Consider the following 12027-nt stretch of genomic DNA (forward strand, 5'->3'; position numbering starts at 1 on the left):
TTTGAGGGGAGTACTTAAGCTTTCTTCTGTAGGAGTGGTGGGTGGGTATCATAGTCTATGTATAAAAGGTCTTCATCACATTGGTGAGGTAACAGTGAACTTCTGCCTTATTTTTTCTTTGGTGCAGTCAATTCTAAAGGCCAAATTTCTGTTTGAATCTATGGGACTGTGAAGTTACAGCTTTTAACTTACAGGGGGGAAAAAGAAAAAAGAAAAGAGTCAGCTGATTCCAGTTAAAATCTTCAAAGCCAAGCCAAATGTTTGTTGTTTTTTTTTTCTTTGAACTGTAATATGACTTTTTTTTTTTTTTAATGTTTAGTGAACAAGCTGAAGAGGATTGATTTCAGCACTGCTTCCTTACTGAAAATGGCTCCCACTGCAGAAGAAAGAAACATTGTTCATGACATATTCCTTAATACATTGGACACAAGGCAAGAAGGGGAGAGGTGGAGGAGAACTGAGGTCTTATGAAAGAGAAAAGTAATGTGCCTTTTGAGTGGGTGCTCGTAAGAGGATAGTCTGGAATAAACGCACGCATTTTGTTTTCCCATTTCACCACTTAAATTCTGTGGCATTTTATTTGAAACACAGGTACAAACTTTAATCTGATGTCTGCATCTCTTAAAAGAGTCTTCTGTTGTTAAAGAGTGTTAGAAAGTGACAGTGTAAGCACAAAGAGCCTTTGAGCAAGCTGTTAGGAATAATCTTGAGGAAAAAGGTTGATGACGTTTAACCAAATAAGGGAATGGAATGGTTTTGCAGCTGTGTGACTTGCACAATCTAAGAGTTTTCTGCCATGATATCTAGGCAAAAAACTGAGGGCAGGAATTGGCCGTATTTTGACCAGGTAACCTTGCAATGTGTTTTAAATATACCTGACAACATTATTTGAGGGGGACTGTTGTTGGTGTACTTCTCTTATACGTGAGATTTGTGTGAAATCGTTCAGTGCCAATGGTGATAGAACAATGCCTAATGACATTAGTGCAATGTTGTATTTGTGGATAATTTATAATTTCTTTAACTGACTAACATTATTAAATTGTTATTTTCAAAGCTGTTTACCAAAGTGAGACATGCTTTCCCTTAAAATTAGCAGATGTATTTTGTACACATTCTGTCTGGATTTGAAAACCTCAAACTGTCTGCTTGTTTGATGTTAAATTACTCTGTTAGCTCATTGTGTGCTTTTAATTCATATTATGACTTAAAAAACAGAGTAAGGCTTTTCTGACAAAGTGTGTGCTTTGTGGTTGTGATTCATCTTTTCTTTCATGTACCTTTCTTGAGCTTGTTCATTCACATAAGCTTGAACATTAGCAGAAGTTTTTGAAAGATCAGGAGTGTAGGCTTACTGCAGTAAGAAATCAAAGTATCATTTTAGATAAGTCTTCAAGGTCAGTTGGAACAGCTTTTAGTGATAGTGTATCTGTTTTTGGGGAGGGTTTTTTGGTGTTTTTTAAATATTTTTTTTTTTTATTTAGTGTGTGTCTGCATTTGCTATTTGTGCATTTTTGACTTGCTGAATTCTGCTAATGTGGGCTATAAAGTTTATTGTCTCTTCCAAAGGACGGTAAGTTTCCGGAGTCGTAAATTACCACCCAATTCAGTGTGGATGGAAGATGCAAAGCTAAAAGGCCTACAGATTTGCCATCCTCAGGTATTTTGAAAAATATTAATGAATTACAGAAACGGTTACTTATGAACTGTCTTGTAAGACTAGTCAGTCCATTATTTTGTTTCAGTTCTGCAGTCCTTGCAATGTATTTAGATTTTAGTTTCTTTTGCCACTTTTCTATTATCTATATGTCACTGCAAAATAGAATATTTTTAATTACTTTGGTTTTTTTACCAGATTTCATTTTGCTTAAAGAAATTCCTTTGCAAAGTGTTTAAGTTGGGCTTCTGGTTGCTGACACAATTTTGAGTTTTTACCTTAGGTTGTCAAATGAGTTGAATGAGCTCCTATTAAGTAAAGTTTCCTCAGGCATTTGGACTTTTGCATATATATTTCGGTAGTGCTTTTTATAGATTCAGATGCTGGGAGTTCTGTTAAATACTGTGAACTGAAGTACAGACTTCAACACAATGCTTTGAAAAGAATATATGTGATATAGCAGTTTGATTTTTTTGTTTCTACACACAGGAACGGAACATCTTCAATAGGATCTTTGGGGGTTTTCTCATGAGAAAGGCATTTGAACTAGGATGGGCAACTGCTTGCAGCTATGGGTGAGTTGTAGACCTGCAGTATTTATATAATCCAGAGCACTGTGCACATAGACATAGGTCGGGAAGCCAAGCTAACCATCCTAATGACAATCTGAGTAGAAGAGACGGAGGTGTCTAGTAGAATCTTGCACTATTAGTGTACACCACTGTTTCTCTTGGAGCATCTGTTTGTATTTACGAAGAGATTTGCCTCTTGCTCCTTGGAGCTTGGTTTTGAAGCAGTACATGTCAAGGTAGAAAATACATCCTTTTTCTGTTTTCTTTTATCTTGCCAAGCTATTGAAGTTGACTTTTTGGAGATACGTTTTTGTGGTGGGTTGACCCTGGGTGGACACCAGGTGCCCACCAAAGCTGCTCTATCACTCCCCTCCTCAGCTGGACAGGCGAGAGAAAATAGAATGAAAGGCTCGTGGGTTGAGATAAGGGAGAGATAATTCACCAATTACTGTCATGGGCAAACCAGACTTGACTTGGGGAAATTAGTTTCATTTATTACCAATCAAATCAGAGTAGGATAAGGAGAAATAAAACCTAACTCTTAAAAACACCTTTCCCACACCCCTCCCTTCTTCCCAGGCTCAACTCCACTCTGAATTTCCTCTACCTCCTCCCCCCAAGCAGCGCAGGGGGACAGGGAATGTGGGTTGGGGTCAGTTCATCACACCTTGTCTCTGCTGCTCCTTCCTCCTCAGGGACAGGACTCCTCACTCTTCCCTTGCTCCAGTGTGGGGTCCCTCCCACGGGAGACAGTCCTCCATGAACTTCTCCAACGTGGGTCCTTCCCATGGGCTGCAGTTCTTCACGAACTGCTCCAGCGTGGGTCCCTTCCCCGGGCTGCAGTCCTTCAGGCACAGCCTGCTCCAGCGTGGGTCCCCCACGGGGTCACAAGTCCTGCCAGCAAACCTGCTCCAGCGCGGGCTTCCCACGGGGTCACAGCCTCCTTCAGGCATCCCCCTGCTCTGGCGTGGGGTCCTCCCGGGGCTGCAGGTGGAGATCTGCTCCACGGTGGACCTCCCTGGGCTGCAGGGGGACAGCCTGCCTCACCATGGTCTTCATCACCACGGGCTGCAGGGGAATCTCTGCTCTGGCGCCTGGAGCATCTCCTCCCCTCCTTCTGCACTGACCTGGGGGTCTGCAGGGCTGGTGCTCTCACATGTTCTCACTCCTCTCTCTGGCTGCGGTTGCCCAGCAGTCTTTTTCCCCTTCTTAAATCTATTCTCCCAGAGGCGCTACCACCATTGCTGATGGGGCTGGCCTTGGCCAGCAGTGGGTCCGTGTTGGAGCTGGCTGGCATTGGCTCTGTCGGACATGGGAGAAGCTTCTGGCAGCTTCTCACAGAAGCCACCCCTGTAGCCCCCCCGCCACCAAAACCTTCCCATGCAAGCTTGATACAGTTTTCTAACAATATAAACCAGACATCCTATCAAATAAATACTACATCTTTTCATTCCGTACACAAGAGGAATAGTTTCTGAACTTCTTGTAACTGTGCTTAGAAAGTGTGACTGAGGTCATCACCCAGCAAAGATCTGTACATAAATTTAATGGAGCATGTATAGCCTGATAGAAAGTGAAGTGTTTTATGTCAGTGCTTGGAAAAATGAGGCCTAAGCAATGGTGGCATGAAGATTGCCTAGCAAGTGTAAGTCGTAAGATACAGTAACGATGCAATAATGTATCCTTAGAGAGTGTGTATTTTTATGCACGTGAGAGGTTTCCTCCAGTTATTTTTGTCTTGGGTGATGACAATTCTTTAGCACTTCCTGTGGCCTGTGTTTAAGAGAGAGATCTATTTTCTAGTAACCCTTCATTAAAATGCTGACAATGAAATATTTTAAACTTCTCCAAACACTCTCGTTTTTCTTGAGAAGAAGTTTCTCTTTTCCTTGCTCAGGAGTTCCAGACCTTTTATTGTATCCGTTGACGATATCATGTTTCAGAGGCCAGTTGAGGTTGGGTCCTTATTACTGCTTTCTGCACAGGTAGGAATTGATTTCTTTTTAAAAAGGATTAAAACTTACCTTTGCTGTAGTCACTGTTAATCACTGATAATGAACAGGGCATTATGAGGGTGTGTGACTTTTCTTGTTAAACAGTGCAATGAAGTCTGTTACAGTTTTTCAGCACTATTACGAGCTATAACTCTTATCTTAACTGTGTAGGTCTGTTACACAGAAAAAAACTACATCCAGGTTCGAGTACACAGTGAGGTTTATGATGCAGATACCAGGGAGCACCATACAACCAATATCTTCCATTTTACATTTATATCAGAAAATGAGGTCCCACGGGTCATCCCCAAAACTTATGGAGGCAAGTATCCAATTAATGCATTGTCGTCGTAACTCTGTAGACAAGACAGCTTGCTTTCTGTTGGAACATTTGTCATTTTAGTAAGTGAACTATTGGCATTTGAATAATTTAACAGGATTTCATGGCAAAGCACATTTATGCTTTGATGACAGTGTGGATTGCTTCTTAATCTTCCCATTCTGTGTGGTTGCTGTAGTACTAAGTTACTAATGTCGTTCTCTCTTTTCTCCACTTTATTTCAGAGTCCATGTTGTATTTAGATGGAAAGCGACACTTTGCTGCCATCATGAAAGACATCTGACACACATTGAACACTGCATCAGCAGTGTAGCAGCATGCTGTCTTGGAAGGAGTTGTCACCAGAGGTGGCTGACAGACAGGTGCTTACAATACTAAAAAAACCCAGCCCAGAACAAAACACCAAACCCCGCAACAAAAAAACCCTTTTAAGTGCTATTTATGTATTTGCATATATTTGGATTTTTATTCTCTGCTACTAGGATTTGTTGAAATCTACTTTTACACACCGATGCTAGGAAAAAAGGCTGAAAAGATGCAATCTTAAGCATTAGATAGCTTCTCTTTGTCTGCTTTGAGAGATCTCGTTACAACCTTTGCTGTCTTGTCACCATCTACCTTCTTTCCCTTAGTAGCTCTCCTTTGTGTTTCCCTGATAAGGGATAGAAGTTCTATCAGAAAAATGTGTGCAATAAGTAGATACACACAGATGAAGCCATTTGACCTACATTCTTGTGTAAATTAGGCTTAGGGTCATCTTTTTTTTTTTTTTAACAAGGACAGATGCATCTGGGCAGCAGCATAAGCTCAGGAGTTACTAGTGTATGCACAATGTAAAGCAGGTGTTTCCCATTAGCTGGGATTTTACAAGGTGTTTGCAGCTTCTGTTTTGGATGGTTTCATGTTCCCATGGGAAGAAACTGATTTTTGCAATGAAATGAGGTGGCCAGATGGTCTCTTCTGGCATTCTGTTTGTGTACAGCCAGTCCTTGCCAGCCTCTTCTAACTTTTTTTTTTATATATAACCGTGAGTTCCTTAATGAATTATTTCTCATGGCCTGTAGAGTAGAGATCTGATTGGTGAGATTGGGTGGGACTGGGAAATGGCACTGTAGAACAGAATGTTTTGGTTTGTTAGGGATTGGGAGCAGAAAAGGTAAAATGCTGCTAAAATGGTAATGGTTATGTTTGGTGCTGGAGTTAGGGGTCCAGACAATCTGTGTTGAGCTGCTCCCAAATCAGCTGCTGAATGGTGGGAGGATTTTTATCCTACTGAGGGGTGGTACAGCTAGAGGACAGCCTCCTCAGCTGGATTATTTGTCTGGTTCCTTGGTAGACTGTAATGAAATGCGAGTATTGCACAGCTTTAAAGGTTGTCAAGTTTACCTGTGAAGGACAGTAATTCCCCCCCCCCAGAGGGGACACCATGGTGGATGTAACTATGGCATATAAGTAACAGGAAGAAAGTACTTGATACTGAAGTGCTTCTGATGTAGTGGAAAAAGTTTTAATAATCTCCAATATCTGGCAGATAAAGCCCAACATCCTGAAATTAGGAAGGTGAGTGGATGGGAGGCATCAACTTTTAGCAGTGAGGGTGATTAGTCATAAGCACAAAATGGGACCTCTGATACCTTCAGATCAAGACCGATATCCTGTCTGATCAAGACACCCAAAGAGGAGTAATGGTGGGTTAAATGGATTGAATATGTCTTATAATACATGAGAATAGACTCTGGCTTCCCTGCTAGGTTTAAAATCTTTTGAAATCAGGAAGCAGCGAGTAGAAATTATGTGAATCAGCACAGATGCACAAAACAGGTTGATAAAATAAAGCAACATGTTGCAGTTTTATTTCTGAGTAAGAAAGTTTGAGAAATTCACAACTAGGACCAGCTTCCTTTGGTGCTAGGATAGCATGAAGTTCATGGCTCCTAACAGCTGACTGCTATTCACCTGAGGAGAGTAAGCATTGTAATAACCAGCGTGTTATATATCAGCCTTTCCTTTCTAAGATTTGGCTGCCTTTATTTGTAAGTTAGATAGCTTTCCAGTGGAGGCACAGGGGTGTTGCCTGTTACAATCTTTAATGGTTATGACACTGTGGATATATATTGTATTTTCTGGTTTTCTTCTTTTTAAAACTCTTTGGAGGCTGAATATACTTGACTGACCACACAAATAAAGAACTGAAACTCTATCCCAGCTTCTTCCCCCCTTGCTGCGTGGATCACTGTTGGCTGTTAAAAAATCAGTAGGAAGGCAGGAAGTGGAGGGATCTAGCTCAGAACTATCTACTACTCCTGACTACCTGCAGGTTTTTATCATTGACTCAGTGGTCCTACCTGGGTCGCTTTTGTATAATGCTTGTAAGTTAAGGGAATACCAAGTTCTTCCTCTACTGCCTTTTCAGCTGTATTTAAAGATGAATTTATCATAATTTCTAAATTCAGCCTTTGGGAAGGGATTGGAGAGGAGAAAAAGAGGTAATAGAGTAGGGAACAAGGCATGACATCAGAACAGTGCAGAAAACAGTGCAGGGCACAGTGAAGAAAATGAATACCGCAAATGACAATGCTTAGAAGAGTTAGTGTGTTTTCAAAGTTCATGATAACTTAATCACGTACCACAATCACACTAGTTATAGAAATGTATGTACAGTCATACAGAATGTGTGTGTGTGTATAAATATATACACATATGTAAAAGATATAAAATATATATAGTAGTAAACAGAAAGACAGAATATGTGCTGACATTTTTAACTGCGAGAAGGTAACTCCAAGTTGTCGCCCTCTCTGATAACAGGCTAAATGTATCTTTGTTCAAGGGTATTATTTATGTACGTCGCTGTATACCTTTGTGTGTGAGATAAAATTGTTCTTGGATCTCACATTCAGAATTAAAATATTTTAACATAGTAATTAATGTTGAGTTTATGTTGCAACTTAATGACCAACCCGGCACTGCTATAAGTGACGAACCATTACCACGCAAGCCTAAAGGTATTGGTAGAAAATCTTTTTATTTATGGTGAACCTATCTATGTGATTGGCTGTGGCTCTGTAGTGGAAAGTAAATGTTTCTGTGCCCATCGCGTCTTGGAATACAACGAGGAGGAGGAAGTCTGCGGTAGCGGGATTGCCTCCCATAACCCTCTAACTTAATGGTGTTACAAAAGGAGATTTCTGTGGGACTGGCTGAGCTCAGTGCCTGGAAAAGCGCTTTGTTTTAAATATTTTTATTTTTCTGTGGTTTTAAAAAAATATATAATTAAAATTACTTACTCAAACTTACTGTAACAGCTTCCCGTAGCCCTTCTTCAAATACACGTGATTCCTTTGCAGCCACATCGTGGTATACAGCATTCTGGGAAGAAGCTTGCTGGAGCTGGTGCAGCATGGGCCACTGAGTGAGCGTTTAGTTCAGAAACCCACTCTAAACTTACTGCATGCTTAACTCATTTTACTGCACGTTCAGTCCAGCCTTTGTCTGCTGACAGACGTGTTTGATTGCTGGTCCTCCTCTCAATGCATTTTTAACTAGGTGTGAGAGAGATTACTTCTTCACGGGCTAGGCACTAGCTAACAGGAAAATAAAAGGGTAAATACTCAGCTTTCATGAAAGAGAAGCTGGGGACTCCTTTTGTGGAAGGTGTAGCTGGATGACGATACCTGCATAGAAAATACACTGGAGCACTTGCCCTGACAGCGGGGGATCCTCGTCCCCGCAGGGCTCCTGTCCACGAGGCTGGAGGCACTTCTGGGCACTGGCTGCTCCTTACTCTTTTGTCTTCTGTTACGTTGCAGAAGTGGGAGGTTTCTGGCAGAGGGGAGCATGGCTCTGGGGAATGGTGCTTGGGGCACTCGGAAGGGACAGTGGTACGGGTTCTGGTCCCTACTCATGGCATCTTCTTTATCTGGTAACTGTTCAGCAGAAAATTCAGGTGCAGTCCTGCAGCAGGGAGCAGTCCCCTGGGCCCTCTGTGTCCGCCAGGCCGGTGGGGAGCCTACGAGGGGGTCATCTCCAGAATTAAATGCTGCTAAAAGGGAGTTTCTTCTTCAGGCATCGCAGGTAGGCTGGCGCCAGGGCTCTGCACCCCAGGAGAGGCAGGGCTGGCTGCCTGGGGAGGCAGAACTTTCTCAGAGCATCCCAGGGCGGTGGGGCAGCATCCGCGGGGGTTGTTCGGTGAGGTAGGCTTGCTGGAGTACCCGTCCCAAAGGCGGGGAGGTCACAAAGGTTCCTACCCCAGCTAGATCCATCCTGCTTGGAGAGGTGGCTTTCACCTGCAGCCCTCACCACCGTGTAAAATTTCTCTTTAACAGCCGAGAGAGCAGTCGAGGCGTGCAGGAGGCTTGCCTGAAATAGCAGTGGAAGTTGAAGGCAGTGTCTCATTACTAGTTATTATTTGTTCTGCAGGAGCTCTTTGTTTTTTCTGTCCAAAAGACGAGTTCACAGTGGCAGCTCTGAGCACCTGCACTTCATGCACTTCCAAGAGAGGCCCATAAATACATCCCATGATGTGAGTCAGCATTTTCAAACCAGCGGCTGGAAATCAGGTTCTTAACCTCAACTCTCTGCACCGACATTCCGAAGGGTCGCGTTTCAAGCAGTGCTAAGGACATACAGCGCAATGTGGACTTCCGTGAAGTTTGCTGGTGGATCTTCTTTCTTTCAGAAGATGACATCACCTTTATTTGTTGCCTAAAAAATAATTAGGATTTTAATTTTTGTCCTGCTTGTGCTTATCTGAAGATTAGCACTACACATGTGCTTAAGACATTTCCAGGTATGCCAACGAGGCCTCGGCAACCCCTAATCCAAGCACTAGGCAAGAATTAGCGATGTGCACATGGAAGAGGAGTGGGTTTCTGTACTGCCTCAGCATTTCATTATCACTAAGGAGTCAGAAGCAACTTCAGCTGTTTAACTGAAGCTACCTGTATTTTATCTTTGTCAGCTGCAGACCGTATGTGATACTAAAGTACTCGAGTATTGCTTAGCCTCCCAGTAACCATCCTTCAGCTCAGAAATATTTTATATGTGCTTACTGTCAGAGGCAGACTTTGAGGCCAGAACTAGAAGGACGATTGCAGCAGTCTGTTAATCGAAACACAAAAGGGCAAGGCAAACCTTTAAACTCCTCTGCCTGCTGGATAATCCTGTCTGATAATGGTACTACTAGACAATGATTTTGAAATTAATTTTTCTTGGTGGTTTTGCTGGAAGATCTCAAACCCTCCACATGCTGATTATATGCTATCACAGCATCATCCTCAAAGTTATGTTATCAATTCATTACTATTTCATTGCATTTATCAGGTGTATATGTAGTATGCATATGAAGGTCAAAGAACACTGGTTCTTCCAGGAAATGTTGTTTCAGAATAGGGCCTTATTCTTTCAAGAGCTTTATTTGCTCTGTTCATGTATTGTTACGTTCTAGTCCTGCTTTCTGTCATTCCTTCCTTGACTTTTCCCTTGCTTGGGGGGAACAACAACCCAAGGAAGCTCTGTACTGCTTAGAGCTGCTCATGAAGCTGTTACGTGATGAGGGTAGTACAAAAACAGGCTGATGCTGTTAAATGGTACGTGGTATCCCAGGGTACGCTGAAACAAAGTTTTCAAGAGTAGAGCAAGAAAAGTGCAGTAGCTTTAATAGGTAACATCCTAAGCTTGCCACTTGTTTTGCACCTCTGCAAATCCTAATGATCCCAAACCCACAGGCTTCAGTCCCCCCCCAGTTTCCACTATTCTTTCATTCAGGGATCTCGTCTTCCCTCCTTTGGTTTCCCTTTTTCCTGGAGGCAGTGTGTAACTGAGGATCTGCCTTGGTTTCCACCCTGTCCCCCCCTAGTCAGCCCTCCCCTCTCCCCCTCAAACACCAGCATTTTTGCATTTTTTTTCCCCCAGTCTTTTCCTTCCTAAACTTCCCCACCAGCATATCCAAATCTCTGTGAGACCCCATTCTCTTCTTTCATATAAATGATCTTTCATTTCAAATATGTAATGTCACATAGCAACTGGGGTCTTTCCTTAAGGTCTATTTCCCTCAGACTTCTTATCCCCACTGAACTGCTTTTTAAAAAAACCAATTCCTTAGCCCATTCCTTTGCGCATGCGTTTAGAGGGTTGGGGCCTTCAAGTTTGCCAGAACTATGCTGCCGTTGACTTAAATCTGCAGCATTCAAAGCGTGCAGATGGCCTCAGTTTTCTTCAGAGCTAAGTGTTCTCAGTCCTATTTTCTTGGCTTAGGGTTTGTACAGCTTTTGACATCTGCTTTTGTTTGATGCTCTTGCTGCTGTGTGTGCTACAGCGATACGACCTGCGGTTTTGTTCCTGTAACTCGCTACTTGCCTGGCTCCGCGAGGAGCCGTGGGCTGGCTGGAGTGGGTTCAACACGCGGGTGAGAACTCATCTCTGTCTTTATCGTGTCTCGTTTGCTGGCTTAGTGCCACAGAGGTTTTCGCTGCTGGGAGAGCGTTAGGTGTGAAGGAGAGCGATGCGGCTGGAGAGGCAGGCAACGCCACTGAAGAAGAGGGCACGAGCGCCATTTCTAAGGCAGGCACGAGTGTTTGTTTTGTGCCTGGGGCTGCTTATCCATCTAATAGCTGGGCCTGCATTCATCACGCTGCAGTTGCTTGGAGTTATTTGAACATTCTCTGTGTTGATGTCTTTGGTGTTCCAGGGTTGATAAAGACCGCAAACAAAATCCTGAGTAAAATTCAAGCAGCTGACGTACAGCGTAGTAACATGAGAAGCCGCCTCTCCGCGTGCTGCCCTCTGGTCTTCGAGATCCCGTGGGCTGGAGCAGTACGTTACCAGCCTTTGGTGCTTGGCGTTGGTCCCGCTGTGCCTCCGTTACCCTCTGGACGGGATCAGGAACTCCTCCTTTCCCCCGGCCTCGCGGGGACGGGGAGGCTGGGCCTCGGCGGAGTTCTGCTTGCTCTGGCCGTGGTTCCCCTCTGTCACGTTTAACGAGTGGATCAGCACAGGACACTAACCGCTACGTACAGCTCTTAAGAGCGTAGGGCCAGGGAAAAAAATTCAGACCGTGTGAAACGGAATCGATCTTATCAGCATATACACTATAAATACAAGCATGGAAAAAATTACTGGTTCAGCTCTTGAACTGGCATAGCTGTATTTTTTTCAGTGCAGTTGTACTGATTTATGTAGTGTAGGGTATGTTCTTAGTAGTTTAAAAATGTTTTCCAGCTTTGGACAGACTGGAAATGTAATTCAGCAACTGTAACATTTCTGGCTTTTGGGTTAGTTGCTATTGCCTCTGGATTACAGACTAATGTACCATAGCCAAGTGGCTCTTTTCTAGCTGTAGCGCCTAGAATGTGACCAAGCAGACACAATTTTTGCAGAAATTAAGTAATCTATCAATAGCAAAAGTCAGGAATCTAAGCCTGAGATGCTAAGAGAAGTAAATTTTTGGAAAACCAAGCATATAAG

The 12027-nt window shown here is 43.0% G+C and overlaps 1 protein-coding gene across 9 annotated transcripts in view; it reads left to right on the forward strand.

Moving 5' to 3' along the window:
- ACOT9 (acyl-CoA thioesterase 9) overlaps positions 1–11352 on the forward strand; it is a 28651-nt gene extending 17299 nt beyond the window's left edge. For 7 of the 9 annotated variants that reach the window (XM_030019623.1, XM_030019626.1, XM_041124941.1 and 4 more), the window contains 6 exons: positions 320–431; positions 1570–1660; positions 2147–2232; positions 4127–4214; positions 4395–4545; positions 4788–7859. In XM_030019623.1, the coding sequence (XP_029875483.1) occupies positions 320–431; positions 1570–1660; positions 2147–2232; positions 4127–4214; positions 4395–4545; positions 4788–4846 (587 nt within the window). In that variant the 3' untranslated portion in view covers positions 4847–7859. Of the gene's footprint in view, positions 1–319; positions 432–1569; positions 1661–2146; positions 2233–4126; positions 4215–4394; positions 4546–4787; positions 7860–8982; positions 9006–11251 lie in introns of those variants that run through there. The other 2 variants (XR_003924177.2, XR_005932876.1) reach the window with 2 other exon arrangements.
- The last annotated feature ends 675 nt before the right edge of the window (positions 11353–12027 follow it).

This window comes from Aquila chrysaetos, chromosome 7 (genome assembly GCF_900496995.4).
Source record: "Aquila chrysaetos chrysaetos chromosome 7, bAquChr1.4, whole genome shotgun sequence".
NCBI lineage: Eukaryota > Metazoa > Chordata > Aves > Accipitriformes > Accipitridae > Aquila > Aquila chrysaetos.